The sequence below is a fragment of the Molossus molossus genome, unplaced genomic scaffold (genome assembly GCF_014108415.1).
Source record: "Molossus molossus isolate mMolMol1 unplaced genomic scaffold, mMolMol1.p scaffold_m16_p_15, whole genome shotgun sequence".
NCBI lineage: Eukaryota > Metazoa > Chordata > Mammalia > Chiroptera > Molossidae > Molossus > Molossus molossus.
In genome coordinates this window covers 51,587,114-51,602,582 of record NW_023425350.1, presented here as the reverse complement: position 1 = coordinate 51,602,582, position 15,469 = coordinate 51,587,114, and the positions used below count along the sequence as shown (strand labels likewise).

The window sequence follows — 15,469 nt, the reverse complement described above, 5'->3', positions numbered from 1 at the left end:
ATGTTTCTCTCTGTCTCTTCCTCCCACTCTATCTGTACCAAAAATGGAAAAATGTCCTCAAGTGAGGATAAAAATGGTGTAAATTACTAACGCTACGCATAAGATACCAGCTCCCATAGGTTTCACTTAAGTAACTAAAGATCACATCCAGCTATAAAGTACAAATGAACTAGTCAATTAAAAGGTATGTCTAAGTTCTTCCTCAAGCATTCAGCTTAAATTGTTCTAAAGTTTTGTTCAAAATCGAGGGCCTCACCTGTAGACCTATTGAATCAAAATCTCCAGAGAAGCTAGGGAATTCTGTATGTTAATTCTGTAAGATGAGCCTTACAATCAGACAAGTTTGGAAAACACTGTTGAAGGATGATAAGGGTTAAGAAATCTTGGAGTGGGCTCACTCTGGAGCATGCCCATGCCTTTCTTCCCTCTCAGGCACGCATCTTTACTTTTTTCTCCTGAACTCTAAGGGTCCCCATGAGACTTGCAACCAGGGGAGCAGCAGTTCTTCCTGGGCTAACCCCCTGAACCTGTCTCCAAGGCCCCTTTTCTCTCATTTTTCAGTGAGCTAACAGCAGCCCCACCTTGGATCACTTCTTTCTATAATGTTTCTAGGGAACCAAAGCAGAGCATCACCTAGGCTCTCTCCAATTGCTTCTTCTTACCCTAAGTCCTTCCTTTGTTTCACTGTCCCCAACTTTAATAAACGTACTCTCAAAATCACACACACACACACACACAATTTTGAAGATGGCATAAATGCAATAGTTACACCTTCCCACTTAGACCCTTGTATTTTCTCATGACTCACTGGGATTACTCGTTAAACAATGATAATGGCAAAATATCTGATTCAAAATCATCTCTGTTCAGATTGTGTTCTTTTTTGCCAGTGATATTCCACTTGGAACCAGAAGGGAGGAAAATGAAAGTGTTATCTCATAGTTCAGTTTTCAGTTTCTCATATAAGTCCTCTTGGTCAATCATATCTGTGTGCTCATACCAGCGGTGATAGGCAAGGAGAGCGGCATTGTGGGCTGCAATGGCACTCATTTCCATGGCACTTGCTGCACACTCTATGCCATTGAGGTAATAAAGTCGATCGTGGAGTATGATGGAGGGGCACTTCTCTGGAGGCTTATAGTGAGGATATGCAAGCCACTGCTGCTTCACAGAATAATCATAGGACACAAAGAGCTTTAAAATTTGCTCTTTAGTAAGAGTTTCTCGGGAAAAGATCTTCCAAACAAAAGCTCCACCTGTTGATGCTTGAGGATTATTATTTTCTCTTACAGAGGACACAATCCCAATGCTGTTAATAAATAAATCTGATTTATCAGTGGTTAAGACTGTAGTGAGACCAAATTCATCTAAGGTTCTAGAGCTAAAAATAGTTGAATTCAACTTCCCCCTGATAAAAGTTGACACTATTTGTTGATAGTATTGATGGAATTCCTCAATTGGAGGATCAAAGTTGAGAAAAGTTATATTAGACATTTTTCGATTCAATGGAGTGGCCACCAAGACAATATCATAAAAGTCTGAACGGGTCTCAGATCCAGTTTGGTAGACTATTTCATACATCTTTGTGGGGTTTCCTAGAGGAAATAAGAAAGCATACATTTATTTAATTTCTAACATACTATATTTTACATCTCCTAAAATAATTCTATACCTTCTTAATAGTTTATAATCCTAAGGAATTAAAGACTGTCCTTTAAGCTCTAGCCAGGTAGATCCACTGGTTAAAGTGTCATCCCAGTACACCAAGGTTGTGGGTTCAATCCCTAGTCAGGGCATATATAAGAATCAACCAATAAATGCATACATAAGTGGAACAACAAATAAATGTTTCTATCTCTCTCTCTCTAAAAAAATAAAATAAAGACTTTATCCATGAAGTTAACTGTCCCAAACTGTTCCTACTTAGAACAAAAATATCTTGTCAATAAGTACAAAATAAGAAATTTTTACTTTTGAGATGAAATGTTTTAAATCCAAGGAGCCATGCCATTGCACTTAAATATATACGGGAATATTTCTACATGGTACAACTCATACAATTTAAAATTTCATCATTTGGAACTGAGTGAGAAATAGAAGACGACAGGTTTTTCTCCCTGAGCAATTATTTTCTACAGGAAAAATCAGGAACAATAAAACAGAAATTCAAGCTCACCTGTCTGCTTGGTCCTTGTTTTCTCCTCTATATACATTACTGAGCCAGATATAAGGTTGCTTCTGGAAGCCTGAAGGAGCCTTGAGCAAACAAGTTTATTACCACCTTCTACTGCCCAAAGGCCAGAATCAGCACCAGCTAGTGAAACTACACCTGTAAGCAGTAGGGAAAAAAATGTGTTTTAATCCTACCTCTGTAAGAGGCCCTCCACCCACTCTCCCTTCCCAATTAGGTGAGTTCTCCTTCAAATGTATCCACACATTGCCAAATGGCCTCTAGGGACAAAATCTCCCCATTGAGAACCATTCAACTAATGAAAGCTAAGGACTCTCTCCCCATAAAATTGCACATTTACACAATTTTGCCAACAATGTCTAAGGTTTCACAGAGAAAGGTAGCCTTCTCCAACTCATGGCTTAGGTCAGGAGTCATCATAACACCAGGTAAGCCCCTCTGTGAACCAATTTTATAACTGTTCCAAGCTGTGGCTTACCTACAAAGCTATTGATGCCTGTGCCTTGGCCATAATTGAGTCTATTAATGGGAACAATCATTTCATCAAGGAATTTCTCAGAGAAGCCTGCTTTCTGCAAGGTTTCAAGAATTGTTCGGTTAAGCATTCCAAGGAAGTCATCCCCTCCTAGAGAATGTAGTAAGTTTTCTACACTACTGAAGGCATAGTCATGAGACTGGTAGCGGTAGATCCTTTTGAAAAAAAAGAGAAATGGCCATTAAACACCAAACAAGACAGGGGTAAGGGGATGCATAAAGAAGGGAAATAGCATCATAAGACTCAAACTGACTTTCATGTTTCTCTGATGAGTTCCTAGTTATCATGTGAGATACACCTCAGCCACCATCTTCCCCAGATATCCCAGAAGCTCTCAGCCCTCCCTCTCCCTTTGCTTCCTCTGGAAGGTCACTGTCCTTTGCATACACTCTTCGGCATTACTATGGTCATGGAAGCACCTTTACAGAAGTGGGTATGTCTTGTTCTCATTCATCTTTTTATCTTCCAGTAACACTTAGACATGTCTAAAATTACAACTATCTTTCCACCAGGCTTGATCCTCTCCACCCACTCCCTATCCCAAACAAAAATAACAGGACACACCTAACATCCTACATGTCCTCCTCAGTTCATTCAGTTTCAAACTTAAATGTTTTCACTTCTCCTTTCTGCTTCTCCTAGCCAAGAAGGAAACCTTATCAATTTAACATCTCTCTGGTTACTTCATGCTCATTTTCCTGATCTCGAGTCAGGATTTATATTCAAACTACCAAAATGAGTAACTGATTTACCTGCTCTAGTTTCTTTCAATAAACCTCCCAGAAGCCCTAAAATACCTCTTTTATTTTGTAATCTATCCATTTATTCAAAATACATCTTGCTTACAGTTGCTTACTAAATAAAGTCCTGACTTTTTTTTTCTGTTTTTTAAATCATAAATTTTAGAGCCAAACACATCAACTCTAATTCCTTTGCTCTAAATGCAGATAAACAAAGTAGAAGTAATAAAACAATGTGTTGAGCACTCGTCAGTGTGGCTCAGTTGGTTAGGCGTCAACCTGTGCACCGAAAGGTTGCCAGTTTCATTCCCAGTCAGGGCACTTGCCCAAGTTGCAGGCTTGATCCCCAGTAGGGGGAGTGCAGGAGGTAGCCCATCATGTTTCGCTCTTACATCAATCTCTCGCTCTCACTCTCTCTCCTCTCTTCCTTCCTCTCTAAAAATCAATTTTTAAAAACCTTTTTTTAAACAATTTTAAATTTTTTTTTTTAAATCCTCACCTGAGCTCTGGCCAGTTTGGCTTAGCGGCCCGGGGACCAGAGAGACCCGGTTCGGTTTCCGCTAAGGGCACGTACCTCAGCTGCAGTTAGTTCCCTCCTGGGCCAGGGTTGTGTAGGTAGCAACCAGTCGATGTGTCTCTCTCACAGCAATGTTTCTGTCTCTCTCTTCCTCCCTCTCTATCTGAATATAAATGTAAAAAAAAAAAAAAAAAAGTCCTCGGGTTAGGATAAAAAATTAATTAATTAGCCCTGGCAGGTTTGGCTCAGCGGTTAGAGCGTCGGCCTGCGGTCCTGAGAGACCCCGGATTCAGTTCCCGCTAAGGGCATGTACCTCGGTTGCAGTTTGTCCCCGGCCCTGGTCGGTTGTGCGGGTGGCGGCCACTCGATGTGTTCCTTTCACATCGATGTTTCTCTCTCTCTCTCTCTGTTCCTCTCTCTCCCTCCCACTCTACCTGAACAAAAAATGGAAAAATGTCCTTGGGTGAGGATAAAAAAATAAAAAAAATTTTAATTAATTAATTAAATCCTCACCCGAGGATATTCTTCTATTTATCTTCACAAAGGGAAACGGGGAGAAAGGGGCAGAGAAAAGGAGAGACAGAGAGAAACATCTACCTAAGAGGGATACATCAACTGGTCACCTCCCGCATGATCCCGACCAGGGCCTAGGACCAATTGTAACCAAGGTACATTTTCTTGGCCGGAATCAAACCTGAGACTCATTGGTCCACGAGCCAATGCTCTAACCACTGAGCCAAACCAGCCAGGGTAAAAATCTTTTAAGAAATAAAATGAAATAACTTGTTGAAAAATCACATGGCAAGTAGAAGTCTCAAGCACAACTTGCCCCCTCTACCCTCAACCCCCCTACACACACACATATACACACACATCCCCTCCACTTGAGCACACCTGACTCATTCACTGGTCTCCAAATATACTCTGCATATTATTCCCCAAAATTGTACTACCTCTTCCCTCCAACTGGACTACACTTCCCATTCCTAAATACAGAACACTTACACTCCCTTCACAGCTTGAATCACACCTCCTTTGCAAAGTCTTGCCCAACTTCTCAGTTCAGTGATATCATCTCCAAAAGTCCCACAAAACTTAGCACCCATGCCGCTCATTCATCATTTATATACTACATTGTATTATTTAATTTTTAGAAAATATCACCTGATATTTCTCTGCACATTATGGACTTAAAAAGAATATCCACATACATTTAGTTCATACAGTAATTCAATACATAATTTTTCAGATTAGAAGTGATACAGACTTCCTCTTGACTTCCCCCGTGAAGGCAAGGACCGTGTGGGCTCGAGGCTGACGGGGCTGCTGGTTTGAGAGGACCTGTCAGCCCTGCTGGCTACCATGTCTGCCCAGGTGCAGATGCAGGCCCTGCTGGACCAGCTCATGGGGACGACCCGGGACAGTTCAGTGTATCTTTGCCTGCCTACATCAATCTGCAAGGGAGTTGTAGAAAAGCCTCATGTTCATTGAGCTGAGATAAAACTAGACAGAGGGTGAAGTTTACAGATGACCAAGTCTGTAAGAGCTACCTTCTAGACTGCTGCCCCCATGACATCCTGGCTGGGATGATGAATGCAAAAATGTCCTCGGGTAAGGATAAAAAAATAAATATATAAAGTTACCAGAAAAAAAAGAAAGAAGTGATACAAAAATGAGAAAGACACAGTTCCTTTTCTTCAAGCTTACTTACAGTAGGAACAGGTAATACATGCACAACAAGTATATGAAAAAAAAGGAAGAAATAAGTGCCAAAAAAAATCTCTATCAGTGATCAAGGAAAGAGAGGTTTACATCAACTTTCTTCTCCAAAATAAACTGGGGACAGTGTCATAACCATTTCAATATTACCTACTGTTTACCAGTGTAGTGTACAAAATGTTAAATAAATTTTTGTGGGGAAAAATAATATAAGTGCAAAAACTGAGAAACTAAAATAACTCCTTCCAACTATATCATTTGGCTTCTGGGTACTAAGAACTTGGAAAAAGTCGGATGAACGGGGTTCTTTAGAAAAAGAATAGGCTGGCCCTGGCCGGTTTGGCTCAGCGGTTAGAGCGTCCGCCTGCGGTCCGTAAAGACCCGGGTTCGGTTCCCGCTAAGGGCATGTACCTCGGTTGCAGTTTGTCCCCGGCCCTGGTTGGTCGTGCGGGTGGCAGCCACTCGATGTGTCCCTTTCACATCGATGTTTCCCTCTCTCTCTCTTCCTCTCTCTCCCTCCTACTCTGTCTGTACAAAAAATGGAAAAATGTCCTCGGATGAGGATTAAAAAAAAAAAAAAGAAAAAGAATAGGCTGAATATCTCATTCAACAAAGAGTGCCAAACGTAGAGTGACCATTGGCTAGATCAGCATGACAAAAGTAACTTATATATGATGTTATAAAAACTTATTCCCATAAAACAACAAGTGCTAGAGAAGATATGAAGAAAAGGGACCTTTAGTACACTGCTGGTGGGAATGCAAACTAGTGCAACCACTATGGAAAAGAATACAGTGTTTCCTCAAAAAACTAAAAATGGGAACTTCCATTTGACTCAATGAGTCCATTTCTAAGAATATATCCCAAGAAGCCTGAAATACCAATCACAAATAATATATGCAACACTATGTTCACAGCAGCATTATTTATAATACCTAAGATCTGGAAACAGCCCAAGTGCCCATCAGTAGATGAATGGATAAAAAAGCTGTGGTAGCTGTCCAATTTTTTTGCATGTAAGTTGATGGTCTAGTTTCATTTTTTTGCATAAATGGTGTTGGGAAAATTGGACAGCTACATTCAAAAAAAATGAAACTAGACCAACAACTTACACCATATACAAGAATAAGCTCAAAATGGATAAAAGACTTAAATGTGACTCATGAATCCATAAAAATCCTAGAAGAAAATGTAGGCAACAAAATTTCAGACATCATATGCAGCAAAATTTTCAATGATACATCCCTTAAGGCAACAGAAACAAAGAAGAAAATGAACACGTGGGACTACATCAAACTCAAAAGCTTCTGCACAGCAAAAGATACAATCATCAAAACGGAAAGGCTACCCACTGTATGGGAGAGCATAATTGCCAATGATATATCAGATAAGAGGTTCATTTCCAATATATATAGAGTGCTCATACAACTCAACAAAAGGAAGACAAAGAACCCAAGTAAAAAATGGGCAGAGGAACTAAATAGACACCTCTCTAAACAGGACATACAAATGGCCAAGAGTCATATGAAGAAATGTTCAACATACTAATCATCAGAGAGGTGCAAATTAAAACATCAATGAAGTATCACCTCACACCTGTCAGAATGGCCGCCATCAACAAATCATCAAACAACAAGTGTTGGCGAGGGTGTGGAGAAAAGGGGACTCTAGTACACTGCTGGTGGGAATGCAGACTGGTGCAGCCACTATGGAAAACACTATGGTGTTACCTCAAAAAATTAAAAATTGAACTGCCATTTGACCCAGTGATCCCACTTCTAGGAATATACCCTAAGAAGCCTGAAACACCAATTAGAAAGAATATATGTACCCCCATGTTTGTAGCAGCACTATTTACAATAGCTAAGATCTGGAAACAGCCCAAGTGTCCATCAGTAGACGAATGGATAAAAAAGCTGTGGTACATATACACAATGGAGTACTATGCAGCTGTAAGAAAGAAAGATCTCTTATCCTTTGAGATGACATGGAGGGACCTAGAAAATATTATCCTAAGCGAAACAAGCCAAACAGAGAAAGACAAGTATCATATGATCTCACTTATTTGTGGAATATAATGAACATAACAGTCTGAAGAATGGGATAGTCCCAGAGACGTGGAAGTGGGGTACAGACTGGCAATGCCCAAAGAGGTGGTGGTGGGGGAGAGATAAACCACAGAACTTATATGCATAAACAATGGACATGGACAACAAAGCTGGGAACAGGGCAGGGAGGGAGGGGGAGGGGGGAATCAGTGGGGGGAAAAAGGAGAAACATCTGTAACAAAAATAAATTAATTAAATAAAAATAAAAAAATAAAATAAAAAGCTGTGGTACATTTACACAATGGAATGCTATGCAGCTGTGAAAAAGAAAGAGCTCTTACCCTTTGAGATGACATGGAGGGACCTGGAGAGTATTATGCTAAGTGAAATAAGCTAGGAAGAGAAAGATAAGTATCACATCATCTCACTTATCTGTGGAATATAATAAACAAAATAAGCTGACAAACAAAACAGATCCAGAGACATGGAAGTAGGGAACAGACTGACAAACCTAGTAGGGTGCGGGAAAATAAACCAAAGAACTTATATACATATATGCATAACCAATGAACACAAACAAACAATACAGTGAAGTGGGAGGAGCAAGGAGGAGGGTGTCAATGGGGAATAAAAGGAGGGACATCTGTAATACTTTCAACAACAATAAAGATACATTTTTTTTTTAATCCTCACACAAGGATATTTTTCTATCTTTGTTCAGATAGAGTGGGAAGGGGTGAGAGAGAGAAACATCGATGTGAGAGGGACACATTGACTGGTTGCCTCCCGCATGACCCCAGATCAGGGCCAGGTAATGAATTGCAACTGTGGTACGTGCCCTTGACCTGAATCAAACCTGAGACTCATCAGTCTGCAGGCCGACGCTCTAACCACTGAGCTAAACCAGCCAGGACAAGATACAGTACATTTTTTTAAATGATTCCCCACCTCCTCCCACCTAAGCCCCAACCCCACTCAAGCAAGCCTCCTAAGTAAAGCCTCCTAGAGGGTGACATGAGACAACATACACCATATAAACACGGAGCATTTTAACTGTTTTACAATACTAGTTGCATTAGAATACATATTTACTAAAATGTTAAACATGTGAGGAACTAGCAGGTTATGCTAATTGGGTTGTTTATACAGCTTTTTTTCTTTTCAAAATATATTTGTATAACCCTTAACACTTATTTATTCATTCATTTATTCACTCAAATATTTATGGAGCAGCAGCTTTGATCCATGCAATGTTCAAGGATGCAGAGGTCAATACAACAGAGGAAAAAAATAATCCATGCCCTAATGAAGCTTGTGTTCTAGTAGAGAAAATAGGTAACAAATAACTGAATAAGTTACATAATTTAGAGGATGATAAGTATTAAGGAAAAAAGTAAACCAAAAAGGAAGATTAGGACCCTGGCCAGTGTGGCTCAAGTCGTTGGACATTGTTCCGTGAACCAAAAGGTTGTCAGTTCAATTCCTGCTCAGGACGCATACAAGAATCAACCAATACATAAATACATGAAACAACAAATCTCTCTCAATCTCTCTTTCTTCTTCCCTCTCTCCACCCCTATTCTTTCTCTCTGTCAAATCAATAAATAAAAATTTAAAAGAAAAAAGAATCAACCAGTGAATGCACAAATGCATGGAGCAACAAATTGGTTTCTTTCTCTCTCTAAAATGAATAAATGTGAAACAAAAGAAAATGATACATACAGGTGGCACTGCATCTGATGCCAATGAAACTGGATTTTCCTGCTGAGTGTGTAGCAACATGCCCATACCTATCTTCTTCAAAGAGTAACTGCCTGTCTCTACATAAATTCTATATATATTGTTTTAAGTGTTAGAAATTGTATTCAAGTTAACAATCCACAAGGTCATATTCATACAAATCAAACTAAAATATTCTGGGCATACAAACTATCATCTCTGTTAACCTGCCGTCTTTCATCTCCAGCTGTCAAAAATGGACTTATTTTAATGACACAAAAAGTCTTAAGAAAATCAAATCCATTGTCCATTTATGTTGGGTAAGAACCCTGTTAACCTGCCTGTCTTTCATCTCCAGCTGTCAAAAATGGACTTATTTTAATGACACAAAAAGTCTTAAGAAAATCAAATCCATTGTCCATTTATGTTGGGTAAGAACCCTGTTGTCTTCATTCATTTCCTGAAATCCATTTTATACTTTTTTTTTTATCCTCACCCGAGGACATTTTTCCATTTTTTGTTCAGATAGAGTGGGAGGAAGAGGAAGAGAGAGAGAGAAACATTGACGTGAAAGAGACACATCAAGTGGCTGCCACCCGCACAACCAACCAGGGCCGGGGACAAACTGCAACCGAGGTACATGCCCTTAGCGGGAACCGAACCCCGGTCTCTCTGGACCGCAGGCCGACGTTCTAACCGCTGAGCCAAACTGGCCAGGGCCTGAAATAAATTTTAGCGGGAACCGAACCTGGGTTTTTTGTTTTGTTTTGTTTTTTTTTTAATCCTCATCTGAGGACATTTTTCCATTTTTTGTACAGATAGAGTGGGAGGGAGAGAGAGGAAGAGAGAGAGAGGGAAACATCGATGTGAAAGGGACACATCGAGTGGCTGCCACCCACACGACCAACCAGGGCTGGGGACAAACTGCAACCGAGGTACGTGCCCTTAGCGGGAACCGAACCCGGGTCTCTCCAGACCGCAGGCGGATGCTCTAACCGCTGAGCCAAACCGGCCAGGGCTTGAAATAAATTTTAAAAGAACCCTGTCTTGGTTGTGAATTATCAGAGCACTCTGGCATTAATCAAGTTTCCTCTATTCTCCACAGTGGACTGCCATCTTGATTTCTCAGTGGTAGGGTCCATTTGGGACTCTTCAAGCTAACTGGATGCAAATGCTCCCACCAACATCTATTCCCTTGTACAGGCTCTGTAGAGATTCAGTCTCAGGATTTACATTTTTGGTATATAAAACACACTTTACACTCTGGCCAGTTTGGCTCAGCAGTTAGAGCGTCAGCTCACAGACCAGAGAGGCCCAGGTTTGGTTCTGGCTAAGGGCACGTACCTCAGATGCAATTTGTCCCCAGCCCCAGGTGGGGTTGTGTGGGTGACAACCACTCGAAGTGTCTCTCTCACATCGATGTTTCTCTCTCCCTCTCTCCCTCCTGCTCCGTCTGAAGATAAATGTAAAAAAAAAAAAAAAAGTCCTCAGGTGAGGATAAAAAAAATACACTTTCCCAAAGATTTCCTTTATCCTCAAAGATAAAACCCAGTGGTCTCAGTCTTCAAATGGTTTGTCTCAAATAAAAGAGCTGTATTTGTTCAAAAACAAATTTAATTTTAAGCTTATAAATTACTGGGTCAGAGCGTGGCTGCCGGGACCTTAAGCTCACCCAGGCGATTTCTGCACCAGAACTCCGTCCTGCACCTGGTCCAGCCACTGAGCCACAGAGACTCCAAGGCCACAGCCCGGGCCTGGCTCCACCCTCCTGCCCCCATCTTGGTGACCACAGCCCCAAGTCCCCATGCCTATATATTTTTTCTTAGTTACTTTTCTTAGTTTATTGCTTATCTGTCTACTAGAATGTATATTTTTTGAGGGCAGGGGCATGTTCCAGATTGAACATCCTCAGGACCTAGAATAGTGCCTGTCACATAACAGGCACATATGACATGTAATTTTACCTTTTCCATAATTCTTTCATTACATTGGAAAAGTCATAGTAATGAAATATTAGTAACATTTACAAGTTGAATATCTCCACCATCTAAACTAGTAAACCAGCCCCGGCCCGTAGCTCAGTTGGTTAGAGCATCATCCCCATATGCCAAGGTTGCAGTTCCATCCTTGGTCAGGGCAAATAAAAGAAGCAACCAATGAATGCACAAATAAATGGAACAACTAACTGATGTCTCTGTCTGTCTCTCTCTCCCCCCTCCCCTTCCTATCTCTCTCTAAAATCAATAAATAAAATTTTAAAAGTAAACCAGCATAAAAATTAGCACTGCAGTAGACTTAAAAAAATAGGTTGCATTTTTCAAAGTATACTGGTTATTTTATGTTATTCTTCCTAATTACCAAAGCAATGCACGTTCATACACACAATTTTGAAAATACAGAAAAACATAAAGAAAAAGAAACACCTGTATTGTCACTCCCCGGGTCTGTGCTGGAATTTAACATCTTTATTTAAATTCTTAGGGCACAGAACTGATGTCCTATATCAAGTTCCTGACTCACTAAAACATCATGTCACAATTAAAGCTCATTTTTCTGATCCTTTCTGCAAGCTCTTGCACACATGACCTCATTTATCTAATACTTAACACCAGCACAGGGCAGAGATTAAGAGGGAAAACTAGAGGCAGCCTGCCTGGGTAAAAACTCTGGTTCTACCACTAACAGGTGGGTATATTTGCACACCTGAAACTTCTCCATGCCTCCACCTTCCATATCTGTAAACAGAAGCTAATAAACAGTACCTACCTAGAGAGCTATTGTGAGAATTCAAGAAGTTACTATTTGTAGAGCATTTGAGTGTCCAACAACACTAAACAAACATTTGCAAAATACATTTTCAGAAGCAAAAATAAACTACCTTTTCAATTTCCAAGGGGATAAATGGTCTGCACATTTTATATAAAACATTTTGCCTAACAAAAAGGCCTTGCAGTTAGGTAGAGAACTGTTCCAAGAAACCATAATTCCTAACAATCATCTAACGAAAACATCTTAGGTTAAATGGAAGGGGAAAAAAATTACCTCATAAACTTGTCTAATACATCTTCTACCCACATGTGCATTCGAAGGGGCTGAAATCCATACTGCCAAATTAGTTTAATTATATTAATTATAAACCAGCTGCTCTCCTCAAACACCAGAGTCTTTCCATTAGAGACTCCTATTAGGCCACCAGAACTCTGAACAGTAGAGAGACCTGCAAAAACAGAGAAAGGGTAGCCAAGTCAGTAGTTTCTATGCTGATCAAATGAAAGGTAATCTGAAACTACTGGGGACACTCTGAAGTGAGTGAATTCGGGAACTCCCCCAGTTATCAGGGTACATATTAAAGACGCTCTATCTTTAGAACAGTGATATGATACACTACACACTCACTACACATCCCAAAAGCAAATTCTCTAAAAGATGGGTTAGATGATCATGCAGATAATATCCAAATTAGAGTGGCTATTTTTAGTCTAAAGAGTCTAAAAAGTCCAGAAAAACCCAGAGTACCAACTAAAGTCAACTTAAAAACAGAAATATCAGGCATGAATCTTTGCAGCATAAATTGCTCCTGGCACACATGTGCACTCATGAAGAAAACAGAGGCTCAGGAAGCATCCACAGGAGATGTGGAAGGTAGCTAACAGAAAGGCATCATCCTAGTCCTGGTCGAATACTACTTTGCATAACTGAATATTTCAGATAACTGGAAGGAGGCCAATATTACCCAATATTCCTTGAGTAAAGGGCCTGCAGAGGCCTGCCAGATTTCCCTTAACAACCTCTGTCCAGCTCCTCTGCTGGTAGGGAAGTAGTCAGACAGATGTCCCACCTCCTAAGCACGTCTGTACCCACAGCTTCGTGAATGACTTTTAAGCCAGACACTTCAAGCCTCTGGGCTTCATTTCCCCCAATATAAAATGAGCATACTAGGTTTCTGCTAACTCAAACCATTCTTTGATTCAACAGAAACCCACAGGCTGAAGAACTGACAACAGCAACCATCCCCACCCAAACCCCTACTCCATGGCTGTAATTCCAGATAACTTAAGATACTGATAACCAGTGTCCCATTACAGAGAATGCCTCCTAACTAAGGCAGAACCAACTGCTAGAAGGAAAGTGAGGAAAATAGTTTCACCAACTTGTCTGTAAAGGACCATTAACAAGGTGGAAAAGTTTCAATTCCCTATCTGATAAAAATATTCATGGATAGTCATGCAGAAAGCTGTGTATCTCTCAGACCAAATTACACACCCAGGTCCTTGACAAAACGCTTCATGTGTAGATTCAGAGGATGGATGACAGAACCTCCTGCTTCATATTCTTGCCCCTGTATAGCAGTGGTGGCCAGACGGCCCCCCACCTCTCCTCTTTCAAACAGGTCAATCTTCACATCTTTCCCAAATTTCTGCCGCAGATAATAGGCTGCTGAAGTGCCACCAATTCCAGCTCCAATGATCGCTATGGGGTGAAAAAAGGAACAATTTATTTCCCTCTTACCAGCTTTATGAGTTTCGTTGTTTTTGAAAGTCCATTAAGCAATAACGGATGTTACTTAAGGCTGTTAGGCACAATTTAGGGAAGGCTGAATAAAGGTAGGCCAGTTCTGTCTTGCAGAGAAGACAGAACTCTGAATCTGCACACACACTGCCCCCAGACAAAAGGGGCAGTAAATTAAGTTACAAATGGACAGTAATTAGATTTATTTTGCCAGATGCCCAAAGAGTCTCACAGTTCTTTGTGGAGGCACCCGTGGGCCTGAACAACCTTCTTTGTACCCAACTCATGGGAGCAGAGGAGGTGGGTCTTTCCAGCACGCATTTTAAATGAAGTGGCCGCCATTTTGCCTAGATTTGTTTCATTAATTTAGACAGGTTAGTGATCCCAACAAAGTTTTAAAGGGAGTAAGAAACAGAGCAAAACCAAACCAAAAGGAAGCAGCAGCAGCAGCAGCAGCAGCAACAACAACTGAAACTAGAAAGGGAGGATTATTTCAGCCGTGTAGCCATCCTGGCAGGGAAACCGTGCAAGCCAGGGGCCTCTGGAGCAGGACGACCGCAGCGAAGCGGAGAGGGGAAGCGGAGAGGGCGGTTCAACCCGACGAAGGGCAGCAGACGGGGTCAGCCTGCCTGCACTGACTGCTGGGTGCTGAGCCCGCACGCGCCTGTCATCTGCAGAGCGTAAGCCGCCCGCGGCTCCAAGCCAAACCAGAAGACCGGCCTCCCCAGGAGCAGCAGGGGAAGGCAGTGAAGGGAGCTCGGTCTCCCCCCACCACCAGCTTCCGAGACGGGGGCTGCAGGGACACTTGGATGCCGTCCGCCCGCCTGGTCCCCCTTCCACAGCCCATTCCTCAAGTGGGCACATTTCCACGACTGGAAAAACACGGTCTCTGAGGCACGGAAAGCGACACTGAGACGCGAACCGGGAAAATCGCAACCGACGCGGAGGGCTCGGTCCGCGCGGCCTGGCGGGCGTCGCGGCTGCGGGGCCCGGTGCACTACGCAGCGGCCGCCCCCCGCGCAGGGCGCACTCCTGCACCTCCTTCCGCGCCGCCCCGTTGTCACCTACCGATCTTATCTGGCGGGGCCTGCAGTTCGGTGCTCCCCGGGCACACCCAGCTGCACAACAGCAGCCACAGGCCCAGAAGCGACGGGACGAGCTCCTCCGCTGTACGACTCATGTCTCCCACGACGCAGCACAGCACTTTGGAGACCGGGAGCGCCGGACTGAGCTTCAGCCCACAGCTGCGCAGCTGCGCGCCCCGCCCCCCGGCCGGCCTCGCCCCTCGGAGCCCCGCCCAGGTTCTCCCCTTGCCCCTTCCGCCCCTGACACCCCAGTTCCACCCGTCCCTCCCGGAGTCCCGAGAAGCCTACCCTGCTTCAACGAAATACCGAGGGCACCAGAAGAAGTTCACCGAGTTCTTCCTTCCCATCTGTTTGGATGAAACACCTATTTCTTCACTTAAATCGCTCCCTCTCAAACAATGCACAC

At 42.2% G+C, this 15,469-nt stretch overlaps 1 protein-coding gene across 1 annotated transcript; it reads right to left on the bottom strand.

The window, feature by feature from the left end:
- Positions 1-799: 799 nt before the first annotated feature.
- On the bottom strand, positions 800-15,216 carry PCYOX1 (prenylcysteine oxidase 1). The gene is made up of 6 exons (XM_036263018.1): positions 15,047-15,216; positions 13,733-13,939; positions 12,512-12,686; positions 2,670-2,881; positions 2,177-2,329; positions 800-1,595 (listed from the first exon to the last, which is right to left on the bottom strand). Exons 1-6 carry the CDS (start codon positions 15,156-15,158, stop codon positions 937-939), a joined length of 1,518 nt encoding a protein of 505 aa, XP_036118911.1. The 5' UTR covers positions 15,159-15,216; the 3' UTR covers positions 800-936.
- Positions 15,217-15,469: the final 253 nt, after the last annotated feature.

What these genes read in the sequence shown, in the direction of transcription:
- PCYOX1 (XM_036263018.1), bottom strand. Translation starts at nt 15,158, where the DNA reads ATGAGTCGTACAGCGGAGGAGCTCGTCCCGTCGCTTCTGGGCCTGTGG. An exon ending in GCGTTTTGTCAAGGACCTGG is followed by an intron (nt 12,687 to 13,732) that starts GTGTGTAATTTG and finishes CTGTTTTTGCAG; the next exon opens with GTCTCTCTACTGTTCAGAGT. An exon ending in AACAAGGACCAAGCAGACAG is followed by an intron (nt 1,596 to 2,176) that starts GTGAGCTTGAAT and finishes TATTTCCTCTAG; the next exon opens with GAAACCCCACAAAGATGTAT.